This window comes from Fonsecaea monophora, assembly GCF_001642475.1.
Source record: "Fonsecaea monophora strain CBS 269.37 chromosome Unknown Scaff7, whole genome shotgun sequence".
Classification (NCBI taxonomy): Eukaryota; Fungi; Ascomycota; class Eurotiomycetes; order Chaetothyriales; family Herpotrichiellaceae; genus Fonsecaea; species Fonsecaea monophora.
The window spans coordinates 277,037-303,952 of NW_019173938.1; the positions used below are offsets into that span (position 1 = coordinate 277,037).

General features: G+C 52.3%; 8 protein-coding genes across 8 annotated transcripts; 4 read left to right on the top strand and 4 right to left on the bottom strand.

Annotated features, from left to right (window-relative positions):
* Positions 1–144: 144 nt before the first annotated feature.
* AYO21_01808 (hypothetical protein) lies at positions 145–1,722 on the bottom strand (the record flags this gene model as incomplete). The annotated part of the gene is made up of 2 exons (XM_022651790.1): positions 145–659; positions 705–1,722. 2 exons carry the CDS (start codon positions 1,720–1,722, stop codon positions 145–147), a joined length of 1,533 nt encoding a protein of 510 aa, XP_022515908.1.
* Positions 1,723–2,133: 411 nt separating this feature from the next.
* On the top strand, positions 2,134–4,092 carry AYO21_01809 (hypothetical protein; the record flags this gene model as incomplete). The annotated part of the gene is made up of 5 exons (XM_022651791.1): positions 2,134–2,250; positions 2,300–3,516; positions 3,565–3,625; positions 3,681–3,828; positions 3,893–4,092. The coding sequence occupies 5 exons, from the start codon at positions 2,134–2,136 to the stop codon at positions 4,090–4,092; spliced, it is 1,743 nt and encodes a 580-aa protein (XP_022515909.1).
* Positions 4,093–5,395: 1,303 nt separating this feature from the next.
* AYO21_01810 (hypothetical protein) lies at positions 5,396–6,850 on the bottom strand (the record flags this gene model as incomplete). The annotated part of the gene is made up of 7 exons (XM_022651792.1): positions 5,396–5,596; positions 5,694–6,065; positions 6,123–6,215; positions 6,271–6,338; positions 6,398–6,468; positions 6,521–6,648; positions 6,704–6,850. The coding sequence occupies 7 exons, from the start codon at positions 6,848–6,850 to the stop codon at positions 5,396–5,398; spliced, it is 1,080 nt and encodes a 359-aa protein (XP_022515910.1).
* A 1,004-nt stretch (positions 6,851–7,854) lies between these two features.
* AYO21_01811 (dihydropteroate synthase) lies at positions 7,855–9,352 on the top strand (the record flags this gene model as incomplete). Its single annotated transcript, XM_022651793.1, has 2 exons — positions 7,855–8,303; positions 8,350–9,352. 2 exons carry the CDS (start codon positions 7,855–7,857, stop codon positions 9,350–9,352), a joined length of 1,452 nt encoding a protein of 483 aa, XP_022515911.1.
* A 408-nt stretch (positions 9,353–9,760) lies between these two features.
* On the top strand, positions 9,761–11,273 carry AYO21_01812 (hypothetical protein; the record flags this gene model as incomplete). The annotated part of the gene is made up of 2 exons (XM_022651794.1): positions 9,761–10,216; positions 10,275–11,273. 2 exons carry the CDS (start codon positions 9,761–9,763, stop codon positions 11,271–11,273), a joined length of 1,455 nt encoding a protein of 484 aa, XP_022515912.1.
* A 461-nt stretch (positions 11,274–11,734) lies between these two features.
* AYO21_01813 (hypothetical protein) lies at positions 11,735–14,125 on the bottom strand (the record flags this gene model as incomplete). Its single annotated transcript, XM_022651795.1, has 1 exon — positions 11,735–14,125. One exon carries the CDS (start codon positions 14,123–14,125, stop codon positions 11,735–11,737), a length of 2,391 nt encoding a protein of 796 aa, XP_022515913.1.
* Positions 14,126–20,067: 5,942 nt separating this feature from the next.
* On the bottom strand, positions 20,068–22,677 carry AYO21_01814 (hypothetical protein; the record flags this gene model as incomplete). Its single annotated transcript, XM_022651796.1, has 2 exons — positions 20,068–20,727; positions 20,818–22,677. 2 exons carry the CDS (start codon positions 22,675–22,677, stop codon positions 20,068–20,070), a joined length of 2,520 nt encoding a protein of 839 aa, XP_022515914.1.
* Positions 22,678–23,788: 1,111 nt separating this feature from the next.
* AYO21_01815 (hypothetical protein) lies at positions 23,789–25,670 on the top strand (the record flags this gene model as incomplete). Its single annotated transcript, XM_022651797.1, has 2 exons — positions 23,789–24,477; positions 24,530–25,670. The coding sequence occupies 2 exons, from the start codon at positions 23,789–23,791 to the stop codon at positions 25,668–25,670; spliced, it is 1,830 nt and encodes a 609-aa protein (XP_022515915.1).
* Between the last annotated feature and the right edge of the window lie 1,246 nt (positions 25,671–26,916).

A 26,916-nucleotide genomic window follows, 5' to 3' on the forward strand; every position in this document is an offset into this window, starting at 1 on the left:
CACCCCCCAACTTCCACTTCATGTCCAACCCGAGGTTTTGCACAAGCAGCAAAGCTCGCTCCGTTTGTATTATGCACGCCAGCTGCACTCCTCTGAACTCTTCACTTGCCCTGGTCTCTAGAGAACTTGCATCTTTTTGTCCCTTCAACGAGACGACTTATTCTTTTTCCCACGCCGAACTGGTTGGTCGAACTGCACAACAATTGTCGGTTTGACAAGCACAATCTTCTTTCTGGACTCCGTCGATCTGCGCACAAATGCGGGATACACGAGGACCTGAAACTCGCCAACTCTGCCGGCAGTATCCGCCACTGGAATGGCTGAGGAACTCAAGATAGAGCCAGTCCTGCTGTCGATGATCGTGAAATCTTTGACTTGCTCGGCCTTGATCACGGGATGGTCCAATTCGAACTCAAAATCAAACTGCGACATGGAATGCCGGATTTTCTCTGCCAGATCTCCCGCTTCTTGGACGATTTGCCGGCATAATGACGGTTCGCTTGAACAACCATGCCGCCCCATTTCCTTCATCACCGCTGCGCCTTGTGTAAGGTGCTCCTCAATTTGGTTCAATCTCGCTTCACGTAGCTGTTTGAGTTGTTTGTCGGTGTTGAGGGAACGCTGAAGATCAATTCTCCACATGCAAATAGCCTCCTTATCTTTCCGCGGTCAGTCATATGCAGCAGCAGGTGGGAGCTTTTTACCTTTTGCTGGCTTCAGAGCACTCAATCCGTCAATGATCCTTCCCAGACAGGTCTCAGTGTCTGGGTCAAGACCTGGAAATATTCTTTCCGCTCCAAGCAAAGTCTCATGCAGATAATAGAAGATCTGTCTTTGCATCATTGGAATCTCGATGTTTGGATTCTGTTCGGCAAGGACTAGATCCGATTCCGACAGATAATCCATCCCCAACTGTGTTCCGATGATTCGACCTGATGATCCATCATCGCAGGAAAGAGCAGCGATAAAACCTTCTGCATCGCCAAAGTGGACATCACAGCAAGACTCGATGCCCTTGCACAGGGTTATGTATTGCTGTTGCAACTGAGTATCCGCCATGCCTTCCACGGGTAACATACGGAAGATGCGGTCTTTGCAAATTTCGAGATTTCGCAGCAAAGACTCTCCGTGGTCTCTTGACTGTTGCAGTTGACGTTTCAATGTTAAAATGCTGGCCCCGTCCTGTTTGGACCTCGTTTCAGCCTGGCGTGCTTGGGAAGCCCGTTTCTCTAATTCGCTTTCCAGTTGGGCCACCCTGCTATGTTGAACTTCAAGATCTTTCTTAAGCTGGCTCTTCTCTAAGATGAGCGCACATACTTTCTGCTGAAGGGCCTTTGCCTGTGCGATCTTTGCGGCTGTGCTTCGGTGCCTGGCTTTTGGCTGCCGATCTGTCATGGCATGAGAGTTTTCAGACACATTCGCGTCCTGTCCATCCGTTCCAGGTGCACCGCAGGACTGTTCGAACCGTTCTCGCGCTGCTGGATGATAGTGGCTGCTTGCGCCGCTACTCCAGAGCTTCAGAGCAGTCCATGTGCCCAGGATCGAGCTCCTTGCAGCTTTCTTTCCTTCACCACCGTTCGACAAATCCGTCGCTGCTTTCTTCGATGGCTCCATGTTATTGATCTGGTCTCCTCTTGCTTGCTTTCTGAAGATTTGGCTGGGTGAAGGGACCAGGAATGAGCGTTTCCCTTTCATGTCTGATTGTGGGCTTGGAACGGCCATTGTTTTATTGCCCGTCGAACTTGATCAAACCAGGCAGCTCTTTTCCCGGACTATCTCATCAACTCTCAAAGAAAAGAAATGGTGGTGCGAAGGAGATTTGGAAAGGATCAAAGAATTCGAGAGCAGAAGACGAGGTGTGCCTCTTGTAATGTCAAAAGATCTGTCCTTTAAAGGGAGACTGCCTTCACCAACATCTCAGAACTGCTTCACCTCGACTTCTCTGAGCAGTGCCTAAGTCTCCTTTCACTTTAGGTCCGCACTCACGATCAGCCACCGTCTTTCATCCCTGCCTTATTTGACTACACAGTTCACATCAAACTGAAGGTTCTGCAGATTAACTCTCTACAATCTACAGTACTTGTTTGATTCTCTCCTCAATCCAAAAGCTTTTGTCATCAGTGGCCGAAAGTCATGGCACCAAAACGCAAACGGACAACCAGCGTTGCTGCCCCAACTCGTCGTCAGATCCTCGTAGGTGTGGACTTTGGGACCACCTTTTCTGGAGTCGCATGGGCTCAGACTTCTTGTGTACGTTGCATACGGATACCTTCGGGGTCCTGTACTGATCCAGGAACAGCCAGAGTTACAAAATACAATCATTCAGTGGCCTGACAGATACGGCTCACTTGAAGGCCAAACCAGCGAAAAGGTTCCAACTGAGTTGTCATACACCGACACTGACTGTCTCTGGGGTTTCGGGATCCCTGATGAGCAGCCACGTCATCAATGGTTCAAACTTGCTCTGGATCCCAACCAGAAATCGAATGAATTGTCTCTCCTGGCTGTTGACTACCCCGATTCGAAAGCTCTGGCTCCAGGATACAACGATGAGCCGAGCAGGACGAAGCTGGTAACAGACTACCTCAGGAAGCTTCAGCAGCACACGGAAAAGATTCTCAGACGGAAACTCGGTGATAGCATCTTCGACACAACTCCCCTTCGCTACACAATCACCGTGCCGGCCGTCTGGAGTGACTCTGCCAAAGCTAGAACACACCGGTGTGCTTTTGGAGCAGGAATGGGCCGCGATTTACAAATTGTCTCGGAACCGGAAGCTGCAATCATGTACGCTTTAAACACCATGGACCCACAAAACCTTCGCGTCAAAGACAACTTTGTTCTCTGCGATGCTGGAGGAGGCACTGTTGACCTGATCACATACACAATCCGATCGCTCAAGCCTAAACTCAAGGTGCGGGAGGCAGTGCCCGGCGGTGGAGGTGCGTGCGGGAGCACATTCTTAAACCGCATCTTCCGCAGATATCTTGAAGAAAATCTTAGTGACCTGGATGGCTTTGACGACGACACTTTGGAAGATGCCCTGAATGAGTTCGAGAACATCACAAAGCGCAGATTCACTGGCCAAGAGCAAAGCATCGTCATTCGTGTCCCTGGGCTGACAGACAACATCGCGAAGGGCATCAAGCGTCAGAAGCTCACCATTAAGGCAGCCGTCCTCAAAGATCTCTTCAACCCTGTCATGACTGTCATCACAACTCTTGTCAAACACCAGCTACAACAATCCAAGGGGGCAAAGGCAGTTATTCTCGTCGGGGGCTTTGGCCAGTCACCCTATCTTCGCAGTTGTATCCAGCAGATCATCGATAAGGACATTGAGATCATGCAGCCCGCGTACGGTTGGACAGCTGTTGTACGTGGAGCGCTCCTACATGCGCTGCATGATACCACGCCCGACGAATTAAGAGTCACTGTCGATTCCAGGCGCGTCCGCAGAGCATATGGTAGCCGGTGCTTGAAGCCGTATGATATACGCTATCACATGGGCTTTGCAACGTAAGTGACTCGTTCTAGTTTTATCTAAACAATTGCTGACTGATACAGAGACTGGAACGATTTTCAAGGACGATATGACGTTACGGCGATGAGATGGTTTGTGCAGAAAGTAAATTCTTTTCCCGTTCAAGGAGCGCAGGGCCAGAAAGCTGATATAGGTTCAGGGTCACGAAGTTAATCAGGAGACTCCAGTGATTACTGAATGGTTCTTGCCCAGACTGGTCTCCGAAGGTCCATACCAAGTCAGAAATTTCACACTGTATACCTTTACTCCTGAGCACGAAGAACCCGCACCGAAATTCCCATGTGAAGGTAAGATGGTCTCTTGAACGGTGTTATGCGTTTCTAGAAAGCCATCACACTGACATCGGACTAGAAATAAAGGAGTTTGTGACCCTGACCGCCGACCTGGCTTCCATTGACCACAGCGAAATTCCGATCGAAGTCGGCAAGGATGGGAAGGACTACTATGTGCTAGACTACCAAATCAAGGTCGCCTTTTTCTCAGCACACATGGAGTTCTCTCTATGGCGTCGTGGCAAACAGTATGGCAAGGTGGAGGCGGAGTTTCTTTGAAACGCAAAATTTCCCACAACAAGGCTTTCGACAGCGGAAGAATCAGCTTCTTTGGGTCAAGTTGACAAATGGGCCACTGGGAGGAGATACTTGACCCACAGGGACGACCACGCCTCGAACAAGCCACGCGTGGAAACTGAAAGCAAAAGAGGATGTGACAACGAGGGCAGTTTACTACGACAACGCCCAGAAGCGAAAGAGCACAGAAGCAGAGGCTAAACGTCCGGAGAGGAGAGCAGACAACGACAGGAGCACGAGTCTCGGGGCTGATCAGAATATGTGACATTGTCGAAAGCTGTGTGTGAGAGAGAGAGAGAGCTGCCTTTGTACGCGAGAGTCCAGGCTAGTTACGTTACTCCTGTTGATTGGATTGGATTGGACTGGACTGGACTGGATTGGATGAGCTAGCAAGCGAGCGACATGTACCGCGTACAGGACCCTACCTGTCTGTGGCTGTTCCGTATGGAAATGAGTGGGTGAAATGAATGAGATAGCCCCAGATGAAATGGAAAGGAAAGGGGTACGTGAATGTCAGCTTGGCGCGAATTCGAGAAAACTTCTTGGGCCTCTCTCTCTCTCTCTCTCGCTCTCTCGCTCTCGCTCTGTCTGGCTCTGGCTCTGGCTCTGTCCCGACAATTTGCTCAGCAGCACAGCTCAGCAGTTCTTTCCTCTCCCACCCTTTCTTGACATGTCTGGACGGCTAAATCATCCTTGACTTCTTGTAGGAGTACGAGTCTGGCGTAGATGGCTTGCTGGCCTGCATACAGCAATAGGTCTCGGGTATCGACTGTCAGGTACCGAGTATCGAGTACGATCGAATCGAGCTGTATCTACTAGGTCATGTACTAGCTCCCAAGCACAGAGAACTAGGTACTAAGCACCAGGAACTTGGTAATTGGGACGCCTGATGAAAAGGGAGTGCTTTCAACATTCTAGAAGGGAGGGAGTGGCAGAAATAGAAGATGAATCGAGAACCGAGAACCGAGAACCACGAACCACGAACCACGAACCACGAACCAAGAAATCGAGACCGGACGCCCAAGGCGAAGAAATAACGAGGCAGTTTAATCTGCAAAGCCTTCCACGTTACGGCCCCAAAAAAGATTCTTGCTATGCGCCAAAAGAACCAAGCATACACATGAAATTGGCAGACTACGAGGTACGAAACGCACGGTCAGACGCACTGGGTGTATGCATGAGCGCGCATGCCTGCCTATCCCTTTCGCACTGACATGATTGTGCGACGCTGGCCCATCTTCTGACCTCGAGCTACCTACCGACCAGTCCGACTGCTTGGAATAGATCACAGCTTGCTCTTGGAGACGATCAACGCGTTGCCGGTCTGCAGGCACTTGACGGCGTCGTTGACGAGCTCATCAACAATCTCGCGGGCACTCTTCTTCTCGTTGACCACGGCGGCTGCTTTGCCCATCAGGAAGGGGCGAGCGTTCTCCATGTCCTCGTCCGTGAGGTCGTCGCCTTTGGTCTCGAAGTCGTGTTCAACCTTGAAACACACAAAAGTCAGCATTCGTGGTATTGGAAAGTCCAGGTCGGTATCTATGAAATGGGGTCGGGAACGAAGAACAGATGTGAAAGCATACCGGGATGATACCCTTCTCCGTCAGCTCCTTGATCTCGGATTGCCGATTCTCCTCCCAGTTCTTAATGTACTCGTTGGTCCTCACCCGCAGAGGTCGACCGGTGAAAATGATGGTTCGAATGTTGTCGTCGAAGCCTGCAGTTCGGACGGCTTCCTGGTGTGCTTTGGGCGCACCAGCTTCCTCAGAAAGCACGAAGCGTGTTCCGACCCAGACTGCAGATGCACCGAGCATCAGGGCCGATGCCAGGGATGCGCCGGAGAAGATACCACCCGCCGCGATGCACTGGACAGGCTGGCCGGTGAATTTGGAGGGAGGAGCTTCGGCGCAGAGTTTGGCGACGGCGGGGATGAGTATTGAGGTGGGAATATCACCCTGTTGTGCCAGTTAGTTGTCCTGTTCGCCAGGTGTGAGAGAAGGCAGGATCCCTACGGTATGGCCACCGCCTTCACCACCCTGAGCACATATCAAGTCGACACCGAGATCAAGGCATTTCTTCACGTGCTTGACGTGACCAATCATGTTCTAGAAGGCACAATTAGACAGATTATTCAAGTGGATGGATTTGGGATCGGCTCACCATGTATAGAATGCCATGTCTGTGCAGCTTGTCCACCACTTCCTTTGGCGGTACACCCACGGCAGAGACTATCCAAACAGTCAACTTCAATCACCAGACACAGGAGTTGCGTTATGAGGGGTCATACCGAAAAGCTTCGCGCCAGAGTCAATGATGATGTCAATCAACTCGTTGAGCTTGCCCTTGGTGTAGTCGTAGCTGCAAAGCCGTCAGCGAGAGTCCCCTCCATGCGGGTTTTGCCTGCTCTTACTTTGTCTTTCTTGCACTCCCTCCAACCTGCGGAAGGAGAAGATCCACACCAAAGGGAGCATTCTTATCGTTCAGATAGCTTTTGAGCTCTGCAACCTGTTCCCGGAGCATGTCTGGGGTGTAGCCAACCTGTGCACATCAGCCGTGTCCACTATAGTCTTGAGGTTCTTATGATCTTTCTTACACCACCGATAACACCAAGTCCTCCAGCATTGGTAACTGCGGCTGCCAATTTAGGGCCAGCTGCCACGTTCATACCAGCCAGCAGGACTGGATGCTTGATCTTCAGGAGATCCGTGGTAGTGGTTCGGAGTTGCTGAGGGGACGCCATTTTGATGTCGGTGTGCACAAAGAGACGAGGAGGAATGGAGCTGATTCAGGGACGTTGTTTTGGAAGAGGAGTGACGGGAGGAATTTGGACGTGGTATCTAGTACAGACGATTTGACGGTGCTGCGGAGACTCAGGCCAGAGATATATCTGCACACAGCGAGGATCCAGGGATTTAAGCAGAGAAGAAAAAGCCGAAAGGCACAAAGTAATCAACAAATCTGCGGGAAACGGAGAAGAATTAGGACGAATGTAGCATTGGGTATGCGCATGGTGGAAGCGGTGGAAGCGCAGCAACTCATGACATGGTCAAAGTACCGAGGCATTTCCCCGATTCAAGGCATTTCAGTCCCACAATCCCACAAACTTCTCCACACTGTTACGCGGAATACGCCCCGATACGACATGGCTTTGGTGGTTGTGAGACACCTGACGGTCTCGGCTTAACTGTCATGTTCTTTTCCGCACATGGCGAGATGGTGAGCAGATGCGAATCAGGCTGGCACCTTATCCTTATATCACGTGCCAGTCTGTCCCTTATCCGGTGCCAAGCTTTGAAATGCGGAGATGGTTTAGAGTCGGCTAAGATGCCACTTTTGGCTCCCAGCGACCAGGTGCCACTGGTGACGAGGCTTTGGTTTTTTTTTGTTTTCATGCTGTAGCAAGCCGAAACCATTCTCAGTCCGTCTTGTCCAGAGCATTTGTTTAGTTGTGGTTGCTGCTACCAATAGTTCATCTCTTCGATAACTAAACATCAAGCTCGTATGTCCACTACTCTAGCGACAGCTGTTGGCCGGATTCCCTGCATCCAGAGTTTGCCTACTGTCTTCAATCCCACATGCTCATCACGGATACAACACGGTCTCTATACAAGTAATATCCAGTGCTGTCTGCGGTCGACTGTGCACAAACGCACATTTCTGACTCTACCCGCCTCCTCGAGAATCCGGGCTAGAAACTTCACTTTGAAGCAGCGTGTTCTGCGTTCCTGTCCGTTTTCCTTGACCATGTCTCGGCCTTTGAGCCAGATCAGTGCAAAGATGAAGTCTTCAAAGTCGGCTTCAGATGCCCAAAATAAAGCCGTGGTAGCCTTCGGGAGCAACCTTGGAGACCGACTTGCCAACATCGAGGCTGCGCTCGCCAAGATGAGAGAAAACGACCTCCGAGTTCTTAAGCTGAGCTCCCTATATGAAACCAAACCAATGTACTACGATGATCAGGATCCTTTTCTGAACGGCGTTTGCCAGATTGAGACCAGTCTTGCACCGCTACAACTGCTGGATGTCTTGCAGGCCATTGAGAATGAATTGGGCAGAAAACGGTTGATTGACAAGGGACCCAGGACGGTTGATCTTGATGTCATCCTCTACAACCAAGACTATTTCAAGCACCCTCGGCTCAACATCCCGCATATTCTGATGCTGGAGAGAGAGTTCGTGCTCAGACCTCTTACAGAGTAAGTCTGGGCTGCATCGTTCCCACAAAAGGCTGACGTTTTCAAGCATATTGCCTGACGAGTACCTTCCGGCAGACTTCTCACCAAGTACTCGTCACCGCCGAATAAGTCAACTATTAGACGCGCTTCCAGAAAAAGACGCCACCATGTCTCCTGTCACCGTCTTAAGGCCACAGATGCCAATGGTCCGCACTCATGATGCCACTCGCAAGACCCATATTATGGCCATTTTGAACCTAACACCCGACTCTTTTTCCGACGGAGGCGTTCACACAGCCAAAGGTGCTGAGGCTATAAAGACGACTGTCGCGAATTTCATTGCGGCAGGCGCCAGCATCATCGACATTGGTGGACAAAGCACTCGCCCAAAGGCCGATTATCTTGGACCTAAGGAGGAGCTCGAACGCATCCTTCCAGTGATCCGCATAATCAGAGAGATGAAGGAAGCGGAAAATATCGCCCTCAGCATCGACACCTTTCACTCTGATGTAGCTCGGCAGACCATTCTTGCTGGTGCGGACATCATCAATGACGTCTCAGCTGGTCTGCTAGACCCTCAAATGCTACCAACGGTGGCTGAGTTGGGGAAGACTATTGTCCTTATGCATATGAGAGGAGATCCGCACACAATGACAAAACTCACTGACTATCCCGACGGGGTCACCAATGGAGTAGCTCGAGAACTTTACGAGCGCGTTCAGGCTGCCCTCGAAGCCGGGATTGCCCCGTGGCGAATCATCCTCGACCCCGGCTTGGGCTTTGCGAAGGACCAGGAACAGAACCTCGAACTACTTAGGAGTCTTCAGCAACTACGGGAACAAACACAATACTCTTCTGTGCTAAGAAATTTCCCCTGGCTTATGGGCCCCAGCCGCAAAGGGTTCATTGGAAATGTTACCGGCGTGTCGGAGGCTCCCAAGCGGAGCTATGGGACGGCCGCCGCAGTTACGGCCAGCATTGAAGGCGGCGCTGATATTGTACGGATACACGATGTTGGCGAAATGGTTCAGGTTACCAAGATGGCAGATGCTATCTATCGACGGCCCTGAAGGAGACAAATTGAGTGTCTATGGCAACTTACAGCAGATTTCAACATCCTGAGCAGGACGAATTGATCATGCCAGATGTATGAATTGGATTGCGCGGCTGTCAGGAATATAATCCACATCTCGAACGAGGCTGCCCTGGTGTCCACAGTCTTCTGTGGCAAGGCTGCCACAGCCTCGGAGGTTCTTGGCCACCCATTGGCCAAGTCAACAAATGATGAGGTCATGACCAATCGATCTTCATGCAGGTACGAACCACCGTCAACCATCAATGGGTTTTCGATTCCCCATGTTCAATGTCAGTCCATCATATTTTCTCCTCCTGTTTTTGCATTGGGATACATTCTCACTCATCGCAAGTTAGCCAGTAGTCCATACACAGACACATTCGCTTCAGCATAGATCCATAACATGCCTCCCAGCAGCCATCCCTTTGGCCTCCGCTGGCGAGCCAACACTCTTTTCATCATCTCTACAGTTGCCATCGGCCTGTTCACCGACCTCTTCCTCTATGGACTTGTCGTCCCCGTATTACCATTCATGCTCCAAGAGCGTATACATCTCCCCGAGGACAAAATTCAATCCTGGGTGTCTGGACTTCTAGCTGCCTATGCTGGCGCTAGTGTCGTCTTCTCCATCCCTGTCGGGATCGTCGCTGACCGCACCAATGCTCGGCGGACACCTTTCCTTTGCGGCCTTACCGCCCTGCTTGCCGCTACCATCATGCTGGCTCTGGGTCAGAATATTGTGGCGCTTGTTGTAGCCAGGATTCTACAAGGGACGAGTGCCGCTGTTGTCTGGACTGTGGGTTTGGCCATGGTGCTAGATACTGTGGGACCCCAGAACCTTGGTAAAGTAATTGGAACGGTAAGTTTTTTTTTTGACGGAACTATTCATTGAAGACAAAATCTCATTCGGGCAACAGATTTTCTCCATCATATCAGTTGGCGAACTGGCGGCCCCTGTTCTAGGAGGAGTCCTGTACCGCAAGACTGGCTATGTAGGAGTGTTTGGATTAGGTGCAGCCTTTCTTGGAGTCGACTTTATCATGCGTATCTTGGTGATTGAAAAGAAAGTCGCAGTGAAATATGACAAAACTCTTGCAGAGATTCAGAATCCCCGCGACGCCGAAGCGCGCCCTGAAGGAACGGATAGCGAAGACGATCGGAGCGAAGACGAACCCCTGTTGCCAAAAAAGGAGGAAGATAACTATCGTATTCCAGAAGGTCAAAACAGGCTGGTCCGAACGCTTCCTATCCTCTACTGTCTATCCAACCCCCGGCTTCTTGTCGCTTTGCTGCTTGCATTCGTTCAAGCTGCGTTACTCGCCACCTTCGACGCCACCATTCCCACCGAAGCACAAACGCTGTTCGAGTTCGATTCTTTACAGTCCGGTCTCCTCTTCATTGGCCTTGACATTCCATACCTCCTCCTCGGTCCTATAGCTGGCTGGGCCGTTGACAAATATGGTACAAAACCAGCCGCGGTCCTGGGTTTCGGCTACCTCGTTCCAACCTTGATACTACTCCGCCTACCCTCGTCACAAGTCGCACCCAGCCGTACTGCTAATGTCGTCTTATACTCCGCTCTCCTGGCCCTCAATGGAATTGGCTTGGCAATCATCGGCTCACCATCCATCGTTGAGGCCTCGGATGTGGTGCAAAAGTACGACAAAGCCAATCCGGGACTCTTTGGAGAAAATGGGCCCTATGCTCAACTTTACGGCTTCAATTCCCTGGTGTTTTCCGCCGGGTTGACGATCGGGCCCGTCTTGAGCGGATCCTTGAGGGACAGTATAGGCTATGGCAACATGAACGTCGTGGTGGCATGCATTGCAGGGGTCACAGCTATATTGAGTTTCTTCTTTGTCGGCGGTCGACCGAGGATACTAAAGAAGAACAAGAGACAGCTAGATGAGAGGTAGAGTCTTTCCAATGACTCGGGCAAAGTCGAGCAACCGGCACAGACCATGGATTGAAATTTTGGACTTTTTACCTTGTACACTACAATACTTTTAGAGGATAGCGTTCTTTGGGATTCTCTCTCTCTTCCATCTCCAAGGTATTCATGGGCCCACCGGGCGGCAAATCTCAATGCGCGTGGGGGACACCGTCTGAAGGTCCCCAGGTGCCCACGTTTCAGGCCGCCGCTCATGTCAAGGGCCCGAAGGAGGACCCGTCTCAGACTAGCCCTCAAGGAAATTATCTCCCAGAAAGGGCAAGAGTAACACCAGCCCTGTCGAAGCGGGGAGCAGGGTAGCATATACCCCACAGAAGATCTCTGGAAATGAAGGGTGAAGGGTGAAGGGGTCTTGAACATACATGTTCCAGGCTACGAACAGCAGACGACTCTGTCAAGAATGAAGACAAGTCCACAGTCTAGTGGTCAACGTCCAGCGTCGTAAGACCCCCAGGGATGGGCGCCCCATGAAGGAGTTCCTGAAAGTGTCCCTGCTACCGTCAGACAGACATCTGCACCACCGCTCACAAAGGGGTGGTGAGCAGCTGGGCGCATATCCTCAGGAGGCATTATTCCCATGGCAGCTGTGTTGTAGACCTGGGAAGGGTAAAGACCCTTGATGAGCTCGGGAGAACGACCTTCCTCCTTTGGCGTTCTGTTGGGCCCGAATCGTAGCCATTGAAACGGCGGCCGGGGTGGTGGCCGCTCTCCTCTCTGAATATACCATTCAACTTCCTGTTCCCAATTATGCCATCGGACCAACTCGTCCATGAGGGATTCAGAATCTGCGACGTGGCCCGTTTCCCGCAGGATAGAAACAAGAGGCCAGGCAGCCCACCAAATAATGAGGCTGTGGACACCGTGAATCAGTAAACGGAGGTCAAGAACCTGTCGGAGTTGTTTCTCTGCGTTTAGAGGGTCTTGAAGACGGAGAAGCAGCATTGCATGTCGAGACAGAAGAGTCGAACGAAATAGCTGGAGAACAGGCCCATGCGCCTCGATATGGGTTTGGTCTTCTTCCAAGAGTTGTGTCGCGCTCATTGCTCTGCGGTAGCATTGTACAGCCGCTTCCGTACGGCCTACCTGTGCATAAGCCCTCGCAGCGATCGCCAAACAATTAATGGTCAGGAGATCGTGACGTCCCATTTTCCGCTCGCAAACCGGGAGGCTGCTTGTTAAGAGCTTTAATGCCTCGTGGTATTCACCTTTCCGCATTGCATGCCATGCATAGAGGTAGCCACTAACGAAGAAATTTGGGTGCTCCCGGCCCCAAATCTGCCCGATCTGTGCGTGCGACCGTCCCAGCGACTCGCCGTAGAATTCCATCTCTTCAGGATCGTTGTTGGCCCAAGCCAGAGCGTACCGGAACGGAACCTCGTATGTGTAGCTTTTGCGCATGGCAGGCTGAGAACTGATGATGGAACAACTTGCAGAGAGAAAATTCGCTAGTTGCTCCATCCGCTGAGTCTGTCCTAGCACCAGCATTGTCCAGCTAAGACAGGGGAGGATGAACTCGTTGTTGTGCTCCAACGCATACTGCAGGATATCCATGGACTGAGACTTGCGGAATTCGAGCATGTCTTCCTGCAAATCATCGGAAAAACATTGCAGGTAATATGGCGCGGCCCATTGGCTGGCGCTTAGTTTGTGGTCCTCCTCGGTGGTGACCTGAAATGAGTGCACAGGTTGAAAGTAGGAAGCATATTCAGGCGGCTCATACTTGATGCCCTTACACAGCGTTCCGATTGATTCGCTAAAGTCGTAACTTTGGTGAGAGTGTGGCGGTTGGCATGAACGGCATGAGTTGGGGTTAAAGATTGTCTCAGAGGGCGTAGCAAGCACGAGCAGCGTTGTCGTCGAAGACACGGAGCAGTTCGAATATGGGCTGGGATAAGCCTCGTCTTCGATTTGGAATGGCTCGGGGGGTAGGCTCAGCAGCGTATGAACTGGACTCAGCTGAAAAGATGCGTTGCCGCCACCGACCACGTTTCCAGCGCCGACCGGCCAAGACAGATCGTTACAAGGAATCGGCTCAGGCGGTAAAACTTGAGAGTCATTTGTTGCCACCGTAACAGTCGGAGGGGAGAGTCTTTCTGGACTGCTGGTAGTGGGCGGTGTGTAAATCTCCGGAGGCGAAGGAATTCGAGGCATCGAATCGTCTGAAGGAACGTTACAGGCTTGGACAGGCTCAAATTGTGATGGAGGAGAATCCTCAGGTTGCCGGTTTAGAAATAATGTAAGAGCACTCTCACCAGTGGTGAGTGTGTCTCTATTTCGCACACCGCAGTTCCTGAATGGTAGACTATGCAGATTTGCATGCCATTGAAGAGGACCGCCATACAGCTGGATTTCCCGGGCTCGATTGTGATGAACTAGCAGATCCTTTTCTTTCCAGGAGATGCCAGCAACCCTCAAGGTGTATTCTGCTTCGCAAAGGGACGGGAGTTTGAAAGATTCTCGGTGTAATAGGTGTCTTTTTCTGACTCTTTCGCATTCTTTCTTGATTTTTTGAGCATTAAAAGTAACTCGTTCGTCCCTCTTTGGCACCTCGAAAACAGCCTCACTGCCACGAGCCTTCCACGAATCTGCCACCACCAGCATGGCGAGATAATGTTGGTGGGGGGTTTTCTTGCGTTCATATTTCCACTCGCTCAACCTGTTCTTGATCTGCCTCTCGCTCACAAAGACACTGCGAAGACGGAGTTGCTTCTGGATATATTCGCAAGTTCGATTCTCCCGGAGATACCACCTGCGGATGTCGGCCTTGAGTGCCTCCCATGTCTCCCTAGGAGGCTGCGGCGAGCGATCGCCTACCATTGGATATTACAAAACCTTCAGAGGTCCAGCTGGGAGTTATCATTCAAGTCTGATAAAGGATACCACTGGAACGCTGAGAAATTGTGCAACGACACACCTCCCTTTGACGGCGGCGTAGGGCAGATCGGGAGTACTCGCAGTAGCGGCAGCGATCACAGGTGACCGAAAGGCGGACAGCTGTGTAGGTCAGGATCTAGAGGGTTCGAGTCCTGCTATTCGTCAGTAAAACAGACTCCTATGGGCAAATGTTATGGTTGAAAAAGCAGGGGACTGCGAAAGATGATTGGTTGGTACTCACTTCAACGAACAAAAATGGCCCAGGGTCGCCATGGGCCTAGTTCGTGGTGTTTGGTACCATGAGTGGCGTCTGAAAGTCTCCTTCTCTTCTTCCTTCATCGCTCTTCTCTGTTGCTCTCTTCCCCTCTCTTTTCCCACCTCCTCGCCCTGGTTGGATATGGGGGCAGACTGCGTGGGTCAGTCGAGTCCGCAATCTGTAAGAGAAATCTAATCTGTCAGAAAAATGCTGCAGAAAATGGACCAGGAAACGAGGTTGGAACAACGACCAGTGGGATGGAAAGAGAGTAGGGGAGACGAGGGGGCTGAGACCAGCGAGCTTTGGTGGTGATGGGCACAAGGCCAGCTTGCGAGCTTCGGGTTAGATCACTTTGCAGACTGCAATGCTGTGTAACTTGCTCTTACCACTCCGCCATCGTGCTCCGGAGCCAGAAGATGGCAGGTCAGGGCGTGGAACTGTTCAAGATTGGACCATTTCCAGCCGTGGCAACTTGGAGGTGACACCTGTCTACAGCGAACAGAACAAGAGCAGAGAGAGCATGTCGAGATTGGAGGTTGGAGGAGGTGGAAAAGTGACAGGTCACCTCTACCCACTTGGTTGCTGAAAGCTCGCCCCCCCCTTTCCCCCACCAGCCTCGAGCTGCATGATGCACAGACCCATCCATGCTGCATCAAGTTGGGTAGGTGGTGGTTGAGTCACAGAATTCGTTTCCACGTCTGCATCGATTGTGCATTGTTCTCCGTCAGCTGGTGGAAGGAATGGCTTGTTCGGGGTCCTGACCAATGACGAATAGCCCGATGCTTAACACCCACAGGTGCGGCTAGTGGGCAACCAGTGCAAAGCTAATCAGTCGCACCCACTATTATCAAACCAGTTTCTCGAACCCGGCGTGGGTGCGGCGTGGCCTGGAGGTCAGTGACGAGCAAAGTATCGAGTAGGGCACGACCATCTTTTCCTTCTTCTCAGAATCCTCTGGCTGGCCTCTTCCCTCCTGAAATTACCGCTTCTCCCCTTTCAAGTTGGGCACAACTTCTCCTGCGCCGTTGGTTGGCTGCCTGAAGAATGAGGCCACTAGTCTCGCCAACGCACCCATGCCTGCGGCCTCCGTTTTCGTTCTCACGCAAAACCCCACCACGAACCAACCTGACTCGCCTCGTTTTGACCTCTATCGTGGCTCGTTTCACAATCATCATCTCGGAGAGCTCCCACGCATGACCTCCCCTCGCTTCCGTGAATTGGACCTGCCCATAAGTGGCCCTTTGTTGTTGAATGCTGGGCGACCTTCACCACGGCCCTCCTAGCCGGAATCTGCATCAGGGCGAGGTGATTGACATGCTTTGCAGAAGCACCACCACAGCACCCGAACGTCTACTTGGTATTCGGGCTCTACTGCTTTCAGACAATACCCGGCTTTGCAGTTCCAGCTTGACCCACGCCTCTCCTAACTTTCCACCGAATCCCAAGGACTTGAATCCTGTTCCCTTGAACCATTGTCCCTTTCTGGGCATCGAAGACATCGAGGGAGTCGTCTTTCTACAACACACCTTAGATGCTGCTACTTTTGGCCACTCCTTCCGATACGGTGCCACTTTGCCGTCGATGCATCCCTTGATTAGGCCAAGTTTTGGGAAGTTCCAAAAAGCTGTCATATTCCGCAAGTGGTACGCGAAGATGCGGTTACGTGCCATCCAGCAGAAACATTCCTTCACGACCTTTTCAATCACTTTGGGCGCCATGTACCGCTGCACCAATCTGTTCTATCCGCGATCTGTAGTTTCCATTATAAATTCGTTGGTCGAGCATCTCTAACATCCACGGTAAGCTACTTACCTATGTTACCGACCCCGTGGGCTAGTTCGAGTGTCTATCAGCGAGAGACGAGAGATGACTTTGTAGAAAGTATTTCATGCCTCACTGCCCATAGTTTCTTGTCGATGCCCAACAAGAAGCGTGCAATCACAAAACTCGTGTAGCTGGGGTAAGCAGGCTTAGATTTGGGTCTCAATAGCATATGTGCATTCATTCGTAGTTCCTTGTCATTAAGAGCTTGTTCCCACCGTCAGGGGGAAGTACATGTCCTTTGTTCCAGCCGAGCATCTCTTGACTCGTCCGTTGTTGTGGCCTGCTCTTCCCACCATAGGACGCTTTGATTTCCACCAGGCACCATTTCTATCAAGATTCTTGCCGGATATTCTTGTGCCTCCTTTTCTCGGGCCAGGTGACCAACAACGAACGTGCGGAAACCCGCGGCTTCACGAAACTCCAGGTATTGGTGGCTCTCCTGAAGGTTTCGGAGTAGGCTTGGGTTTGGGAGGCTTATCGCCTCTTGCGAAGTCTCCAAGGTGTGGCCCGCTTAGATCGCCAGATCGTTCCTTGTGATTTTCTGCTTCTATAGATTAGGTCGTAATTCCGACAGTAACGATGGTGTCACTGCTCTTACCATATGGAGGTTTATGTTTGCCGCTGCCCACCAATGAGGCTGGCTGTCCGACAGCTGTCGAGGGTGGTCAGCAGGCTCAGGTAGTACCACCATATAGTTCAAAAGCCAAATTCTGTCGTGCATACCTGGGTTGCACAAACCTCGGGCCAATGACCGATCTCTGCGGTACATGATGGATGATTGAGTTTGGTCCTAGCCTTGCAAGACCCGTAATCCTAGAGATAGGTCGTCAAGATGGTGAAGTTTGGAAGAGTTTGAACCAGATGTTCCAATTGATAGAGGAGCCAAAGGCTGGAAGGAGCTGAAAATGCTGGGGGAGGGGATGTCAGCTTTAAAACGGGGTCTGTGACATTCCCGCTGCCGCTGAGTGGTCTTGACTCCCGGGTCCGCCAGCGCTTGCCTCTCATCTTAGGGCATGGCTTTAGCGTAGGAGACCGCCAACCCAGAGTGTCTTGCGGGGGCCGTGTCCATTGTGCGTTCATGCCTCGTTGGTTCTTGATCAATGACATCCCTAGGACACAGAGTATCTGTCGGTAGTGGTACTGAGTGTGAGGACTAACGAGTTAAAGGTTGTCCGAGACCCATTCCAGCACCGGTCGGCTCACTCTTCTGTCCAAACCTGTCTCTCAATGGCTGCGGATAGCGGAAGCATGACAGCTGTAGGGGTGATGTCCTGACATCGGAGCCATTCAGCTCCCATGGCCACCTCCAATGCATGTGCCCAGTGCTTTAGAGCAATGACGGTCGTGTCATCTCGGCAAAACGAACAGCAACAATGGTCGAAGACGCATGTCCGAACCCAGCAGTCCTCGTTCGTACGCAATTGTTCGCGACCAGAGACTCGGTGACCTTTCATGAAGTTCGGTGGATAAGGCAGGGTGCAAACCCTAGGGCGCAGAGCCGCAATAATCCCTGTGGTTCGACGTCGCGTCGACTCTGTTGCACGACACCATGTTGTATCACGCAGGACGCAGAAAACATGTCGGTTCTGGGCATCATCGATGTTCTTTGAATACGGTTATCGTCACACAGAAAGCCTCTTGTTTCACAGACCATTTTCAAGTTGGAATATCTCGCCGTCCGGCCATGTCCCACTGATAAAGGCCGTGCCGCCGGGAGATTCAGGAAATGTCGCATACGACGCGTTAAGAGGCATTTTCTGCGCCTGATAAGAAGATCTGGATAGCAAGAGGCCATTCATGCAAAGACTGTCTTGTCGAGAGTTTGGTCCTGACTGGACATCCTGCCCAAGCCTATTCGTCTCGACTGCTAGGGCTCGTTACAGGCCTGATTTGCGGCGTCAGCTGAAGCGTACAGAGTCAATACCATACTGTGCCAGGAAAAACAGTCTGGCATGATTGCAGAGGCAGTGTCGCCGTTATCAGTGCCACGAATCCGTCCCTGGTCGTTGGGCATTGTGATCATCATGCGGAGCTGCCTGTCCGCCGGAGCATGACTTGTTGAGAATAGACACGCTTTTGCGTCCTCCTCGCCAGCAATGGAGAAGGAGAAAAGAACAGAACGAAGGAGGAGCGAGTGATGAAGATAAAATAGAGTTGGCCGGACGCGGATCTGGTGCACGGGGACGGAAGTGACCGAGGACGGGAGTGGCAGGCGCAGGCACAGGCTGTTGAACAGAGACGCACGGAATTAGAGGCAAGAGCTTAAACGTGCCTTCTGCGGGCCTCAGTCGAGTCTCTGTGTCCTGCGCCCTCCTCAAGAGTCACTTGCAGCGCCCTGCGAGCCCCAGTCAGCGACACCAACGCCCTCCCGTCGAATCTGAGCTGCCACGGAGACCACGCTTACCCCGTCGCAGCCGGCATCCTCAACAATCCCCGTTTCTCCCCCACATCCCGACCGTGTTGCAGAGCCGACCTGAAGGCTGATGGCCCCGGCAGTGGCTTGCTAGTCACTGCAGGGCGAACGACACATGTCATAGCTCGACGGGGGCGACCGCTCCTGCGTCTAGTGCCCAACAGAGGCTCCGGGGGAAGCGCAAGAGTTACACCAAGTGCATGAACGAGACCAAAATGGGGTAAACGTCGGCATCAGATTCGATTACCCACAGCCGGTTTGCAGCCACGCCATATCATGTGAAACGAGGCAGATCTACTGGTCACTTCCTGATCCTCCTCGCCGACCTGAGAACCCTGCCACCACTGGGTAACCAACAAGCTCGTCCCTGGATCTTGGTTGGGCTTGGTGAAGATGGGTGCGAGCTACGCCAGCTGACGGGGAAGCTTCATCTGCACCCTGGCGGGAGCTGCAACGAGCCTGTGCCCGGCTCTTTTGGTCTGCATCTCTTGCAGACGGCCGATGCGGCATACCTTGAGTCGAAAGAGGCGGTCACAAGCCCTCGCCTATGAAATACGACCGCGTCACGATTCTCATGCCCCAGAAACCACCCGTGAACCACTAATGAGGCGATGAGGCGTAAGAGCAGATGCCGGATGGAGTTTTCGCCCACAAGAAGCACATGCATCCTAGTCTTGAGGCATGGATTGGCTCTGCACCCGTCAATGCCTCCATCGGCTGTTGGCGCTTAACACGGCCTGACCTCAATTTCTTCACACCGGTCTCACCAGAGGGATGCTAATGCAGCGATCCTCTCCCCCATCAACAATATTATCAAATCCAAGCCTCTAGATCTTCTGCAATACACTGCCAGCGAGGCCACGTCACAACAGAAGTCCCCGTTTTAGAGACAGTGATGGCGCCTGAACCAGGGAACAAATTTAGGTGTTGGCTCGAAAGTGCTTTTGCCTCCCGGTGTTCAGCGACTGGTCGTTATAGGGATGACCTGGTTTGTTGGGAGTGGACCAGACCTGTCTTCTCAGTCACTGAGAGGGCAGTCATTGTTTCCACGACGAGGGCTCTACTAGCTTGGCCATCCACAGAAGCAACACTGAATGACTTCTCGTTGCTTTTCCTGGAAATATTCGGCGGAAATTAGCAGGCCATAGACATGCACGATGTGCACCCTCTGATGAGCCCTGGACCCTAATCTACACAAGGTCAGAGAATGTGGGCGAGCTTTCTACCCGGTCAAGAATTGCCACTTTGGCTCCCCATCTTTCCATACGTGAGATGCAGCCACCATTCGCATCCCTATCCGGACATTGACTCAGAGAGTTGGCCCAGCACTAGAGGGTCTATGTACGTGACGTCTACTTCGGGTTGTGCGTATTTCACCATGGGATAGCAGCATCAAACCTCTTTACACCATTTCATCAAGGTTTCACCCGCAGAGGTCGCCCCAAACTTCTTCTTGATAGCGCAGGAAAGTTCATCAAGAGTCACGTCCAGCCTGAACATTTTACTTGATATGCCATCACCTCCTAGGCCTTCGTCCCCATGCCTTCCTGCCCCGCTGGCGGGGCCCACCCCCGAATGCGGCACAATGTACTGCCACTGCGCGAGATCCTCCCACGCGGCTCTGGCCGTGTCCCTGCTCCACGATCTCAGGCCCGTGCCCGTGATGGCGCCGGCTTTCGTGAACGAAAACGACGACGAGCGCTGGAGCTTGGAGCGGGCGAGCAACTCGGTATATTGCTTGTGGATGAGCGTGAAGTTCGCCATTGTGACGTCGTAGATTGTCTCGAGACGTGCGCCAGAGACGAGGAGGGATAAATGAAGGATGGGTAGCTGCGGGAGCAGATCCAGCAGCGATGGCGGCGAGCTCGTTGTGCTGGCGACCATGGGTGTGCGGGACTTGGAGAGTTCGGTGACACCGAGATCATCCGCTGCAGGCACGGAGAGGGTGGCAATCGGTATATAGAGCGCCGCCAGCATGTCCGGGATGGATTTCGTTGCGTAGAAGATTCTCTTCATGACTGTTTGTGTCGATGACGCGGGGAGGAGCTGAGTCTGTGAGAGGATTTGGCAACGTCAGTGAGATTGCACTCATGTTTACTACGTCCACGGGTTTCTGGAGGGGTTGCAGCACCAGGGACTGACCTTAATGTAGTCGTTCCATTTCTGTCTCCAATCCAAGTCCTTCTTCGTGACTCCCAATGCGTCCTTCCCGTCGACCGGCAAGCAGAGAACATCTCTGACAACTTCCTCAAAAGCAATGAGGCTCTTCACGGCGGGGATATGCAGCCAGCGATGGCTGAAACGACTCTTGACTCTCTTCTCCAAACAGTCGACGATGTCCATGCGCGTCGAGCATCCGATCACCGCGATGGGGGCCTTCCTTGCCTGAGCGATGTCGAAGAGGTTGTAGAGCAATGTCTGTCGCGGATGAGTGGTGAAGAGGTCGAACTCATCGAGGACGAAAATGACGCTTTTCGACGCACGGTTTACTCCCCCAGAGTCCATTGTAGCCGTGGTATTGTCAATGGCCATGGCGTCTGAATCAGCTGCCAGCTCCTCCGGGTGACTCAACAAACTCAAAAGACTGGCCATCGTATCGGCATAACTGCTCACTTCTCCCGTCTCGTCCTCAGGCACAGCCATCTCCCGCCCTAGTTGACGCCATATTTCCCTGAGAGCCAGTTTGTCATCGGTCTGGATGAACCCGTTTAGCTTGACGACGTGGAAATCGTCGCCGTAGGCTTTTCGTAGGTCACTCAAGGTGTGTCGGATGAGGAGAGATTTTCCGCTCCCTCGGGAACCAAGTAGGAGGAGAGAGTTGGACTCGCCAGACGTGACCGTTGCAGTGAGGAGGGTATGCAGGGTATCATACTGGGTTTGCAGATGGGAGGGGACAGGTGAAGGTGTGAGGGAGAGGTCATCGCTGTGTGCATCAGTGATTCGAGACAGAATCTGTAGTTTGATATTTGTGAGATGAGGATCCTCGTCCACGATAACGCCGGCAGTGACATTTCCTGGTGGAGGAATGTCTGAGACCTGAGAGACGGAGATGATGTCGTTGATGTCAAATATCTCTTCCTCTAAAAGTGATGCCTGATCTTCAGGGTCCCCATTTTCTGGTGGCGAATCAATGTTCTCGAGAGCATCCTCGGGATCTTGCTGGTCTTCTGTGCGGTTTGCCGCTTTGCTAGAGTCGACATGCTTCGATCGGTTCTTTGCTGTCTTCTTGGTCGATTGAGCTATATCCTTGAAGCCGAACTGCTCCTCAATCTGTCTCTGATCGTCATCTACAGAACCCTCAAAAGCCACCGATTTACGCGCCTTGCCACGGCGACCATGTCGTGAGGGCGTCAAGATTCCTTTCGGTTGTGGTGACAGGACACTGTTTGTTGCGGGCGCAGAAACAGGCTGTGATGACACGGACTCGACAGGGTGTTTGCCGTTGGATTTCTTCGGTCGTTTGGAAGCTTGCAATGGTGATTCTTCAGTGGCTTGTTGGAGTCGTCGAGATGGCCGTCTTATGCGTGTACTTGATCGCGGTCTTGCCGAGGCTGTGCTCTCCTCTTCCTCGTGTTCAGAGTCTTCCATGGTAAGGCGAAGGCCATCCTGCGAGTGTTCTCTGCCTTCCTTCAGATTCTGGTCGATTATTTCCCCCTTTTTGTGCGTATTTGTGGGAACATCCGACACTGGCTCTGAAACACCCTCTATTGCCTTTGTTCGGCGGCCACTACCCCTTCGCGGTGTGCCCTCGGCAGCATTTTCCTCGCCTGTTGGCGCAATGGTACTCTTTCCATTGATAGCCTTGGAGGATTCGTCCTCTGACAATTGTCCCCTTTGTTCCAATACTCTTCTCCCCCTGTTGTTAGGCGTTGCCTCCTTTGTCTCTCTTTCCGTCTCGTGCACAGATTCGGGGGGTGATGAGGCTACAGTCCGCCTGCTTGTAGCATAGGTTGCTGTTCGACGTCGCTTCGAAGCACGGGGGGAGGCGTCCAAATGTTCCATGGCTCGTCAATGGGTTTCTTTGACTCGACGTCGCAACCGATCAGGAATAATTCCGCAACTCGACGCGCTACGCGTCGGTATAGTTGCCATTGTGAGAGCGCAGCCTAGAGCGTGTCAGGTTGATGTAGGAAGAGCCGTTGATGCTGTCAGACAGTATCTTTTTAGAGAGTTCCCTGCAAAAATCTAGGACATCTTGTCAACATTCGGCTGTCACGTATGTCAGCATTTTCAACCACTCGCATCCAAGCCACGATCTAGCACTTTGGTGATAAGTGGAACCTGGGTTTCACCGAGGCTTGCCTGTTGAAGGCCTTTAAACTCGAGAAACTGGGAAATCCGGGGTAGAGGGGGCGTCATTGACCTCACGCCAGGTTGTAAGAATTGCATAGTCCCTCTTTGATCTGTCTATAATGCTGGAAGAACTTTGACGTGTTTCACCCTCGTCATTTCTACATAGGCCATATAGTACAAGGTGCTGCAATTAATATATTCGATCTCTCTTCTCCTAATTTCTTTTGCGACCGGCCCAGCTGGAGGATCTGGGCAACAAGGGTGTTTAGATAATTACGCCGAAGGCAACCCACCCACAGGCACCCACCCGCCTAAAGATGACCCAATGGGCTGCATCTCGCTTCGCCTAAACCACCCCTGGTGTCCCCAGAAATTCATCTTCCCTCCCCAACCGTCCGGGACAGTCGCCTTTGCGGGGGCTGCTGCTCCTCGCCCACACTCTCTCTTTTCATCCACTCGTCCCATCATTCCACATCACCAAACCTCAATTGGTTCTCGCCCATGTCCATGTTGGGCATGACCTCTACCACAGACGGCATTTTCCTCGCTTAAGCTTCAGCACAATGACACCATCTACTCTGGAGGCCCTGTTGGCCCCAGCAAGCATGCTGCAGAGCCCCGATCCAAAACCCACTACCTCCCCTGCTCGGCTGCCAATACTGGGTTGCTCTCTTTTTTTCTATTGTTCTTCTCCGCTGGTCTTTTCGTCGACGGCGCCTCATCCTCATGTGATGCCCGGTGCCCCTGCGTTGCGACTCTCAGCATGCGAATCCAATAACCGGTCCAACATGATCTGGAACGACTTCTTCCCTACGTGACAATGAGCGATGCAAGCGACGCCGTAGGCCGTGGCGGTGATCCCGAGGCCGAAATCTACAGAGCTGCTAGCGACAAGCCTCATCCCTCCGAGTTTCTCGAGTTCGTCACGGTTCCTGGACAACCAGGGTCGTGCCGCCTTGAACCTTTGAAGACACAGAATGAGCGGGAGACTGATCGAATACACGCAACACAGTCCAACGATGATCTGTTCCATGGGCTCTCAGCAGCCATTCCTGGCCTGCGCAATTTGTCGGTTGACGCTCGCGCTGCGACAAAGGCTGAACATGCCATGACATTTTTGAGGGGGTGTCGGTTGTATCCAAAGGCCATCGCATGGTCGTTGCTCCTAAGTATGACCATCGTGATGGAGGGCTATGACTTGACCCTGGTCAACTCTTTCTTTGCATTTCCAGTATTCAGACGCTCCTATGGCGAACCTCTGAACCCGCACGCTCCACCAGACCAACGAGACTACCAGATTTCACCGGCATGGCAATCCGGTCTCACCAATGCGGCTGTCGCTGGTGAAATTCTGGGGTTGATGTTTAATGGCTTTCTCACTGATCGCTTTGGCTATCACAAGACCATGGTCGGCACTCTGATTTGGATGTCCCTGTTCGTGTTTCTTGCCTTTTTTGCTGTCGATATCAAGATGCTTCTTGCAGCGCAGGTACTTTGCGGTCTGCCCTGGTAGGAACCTGTGACTATCAGCACATTCAAGCTCGTGTTGACCGAACAATAGGGGTGTCTTCCAGACTCTTTCGACGACATACGCGGCAGAGGTGATGCCAGTGGCTTTGCGAGCCTACCTGACTTCAAATGTCAATATGTGCTGGCTCATCGGCCAGCTGTGCGGCGTCGGTGTCATCCGGGGTCTTGTTCACAATGACTCTGAGTGGTCGTATCGAATTCCCTTCGGTTTGCAATGGGCATTTGCGGTTCCAATCCTGGCTGGCGTGCTACTGGCACCCGAGAGCCCTTGGTGGCTAGTGCGACATGAGAAAATCGGCGAGGCAAAGAAAGCTCTGTTGCGTCTGACGACCAAGGATTCTGACCCCGATTTCAATGCCGATAAAACTGTGGCCATGATGCAACACACGAACGAAGTGGAAAAGTTTCTGAATGGCGGCGGTGTGTCATATCTTGACTGCTTCAAGGGGACTGACCTCCGACGAACCGAGATATGCTGTATGGTGTGGTGTACTCAAGCCCTGTGTGGCAGCTCGATGACTGGCTATGCTGCATACTTCTACGAGCAAGCAGGCTTCGACACTGCCGACAGCTTCAATCTGGCTGTTGGTATGTATGCGGGTGCGATCTGTGCAGGAGTTCTAGCCTGGATTGGAATGCGCAAGATCGGCCGACGCACGCTGTACCTCGGGGGTCTGGCCGGGTCGTTGGTCATCCTGATTGTGACAGGCATTGTCGGCACATTCAAGGAGAGCGACAGCACTTCGTGGGCGCTGGGATCTCTGATCATCGTGTTGACATTTGTGTACGACTTCACGGTGGGGCCCGTCTGCTACGTCCTCGTGGCTGAGATCCCCTCGAGTCGCCTGCGTGTGAAGACGGTGGTCATCGCCCGCGTTGCATACAACGTCGTCAGCATCGTCACCAACGTCATCACGCCTCGGATGCTGAACCCCTCGGCCTGGGACTGGAAGGGCAAGTCTTGTTTTTTCTTCGCCGGCACGACGCTGCTGTGTTTGGTGTGGTGCTGGTTCCGTCTCCCAGAGCCTATGGGGCTAACGTACATGGAGTTGGACATTTTGTTCGAGAAGAAGGCCAAGGCCAGCAAGTTCAAGGAGTTCCAGGTCAATCTGGCCAGCACAGGATACTTTTCGCTCACGCAGACGCGGTCGGACAGCGTGTGGAGGGGTTAGCAATGAGGATCTTGTAGAGTTGGTGCGTCCTCGCTGTCCAGATCTGTGCCCTACTTGCTACCTAGCTATCTACCTAGCCAAACTCGATACTCGATCCTGAAAATACCTCCCTATCTACCTACCTACCTATGGATAGACGAGTGAGTAAGCGAGTACCGAGCACTAGTACCGAGTCTGCGAGCACAGTACGAGGTACTCCGTATCCACTCCATACCCCATACAGTATTTTGAGCAGGCAAACAAATACCCCACTCATACTGCACACATACATAGGTAAGCTAGAAGGTTGGGTGTGGAGAGTACCTATATACCCAAGGTATCTACATATACATATATACATATACATACCAACCCAAGGTAGATAGATACCCACACACTTACACACCTACCTACCTACCTAGGTTAGCAAGTTATTTAGAGTACCTCGTACTGGAGTTTCGTGTGTCACCAGATTCTCGTATTTGTACTCGGGACATGCATAATACCTAGTGCGAAATCCCTCGTAGTGGTTCCAGATCTGGCGCGGATGCCTGGGGCTTGCTTTGGGGTTGTCCAAGGGTGTCTGGGGGTGTACTCGGTAGGTAGGTAGGTACCCACGGCATCCACTACTCCTCCACTCACTCATCCACTCATCAAAACCTCCACTTCTCAAAACCCTCCACCCTTTGAGCCTCCACATCGCCGCCGAGTCTTCGTATCTTAGCACATACATTGGTACTCGTCAAGGGACAAAAGTGGGCCGCCAGTCTCACGATCGAGTTTGGGATCTCAAAACTGATCCACTGTCGAATGTTGACTGTCAACGAGTACCGAGTAGTCGAACCCACTTACAGGATACGAGCAAGAACGCTAAATAGGACCTTCATCGATGCATCCCGGCGTCATATCAGCCCGATAGACGCTGAATCCGTATACGAGGATGGGCACAAAAGGGCTGGTCCGAAAGGTCAGAAATGCCATTGGATTCATTTGCGTTACGGATCTTTGGTCCTCTCTATCTATGTGTCGCGCGAATACTAAACAATCCCCTTTTGCAACCTGGTCAATCACAGTGTCGGCTGTCGTCACCTTTGTCAATCGACGCAGCCCATCTCGTCCATGGCCCTCGCGAGCACAACCCCAACTATCCCCATGTCGTCCCTCAGCCAGGTCCCTCGATCGTAACAGGCAGAACCGTGCCTCCGACCGTAGAATGCTAGAACCCTTGGTACCAGCTCCATGCAACCCATATCACCCACCATTCCCA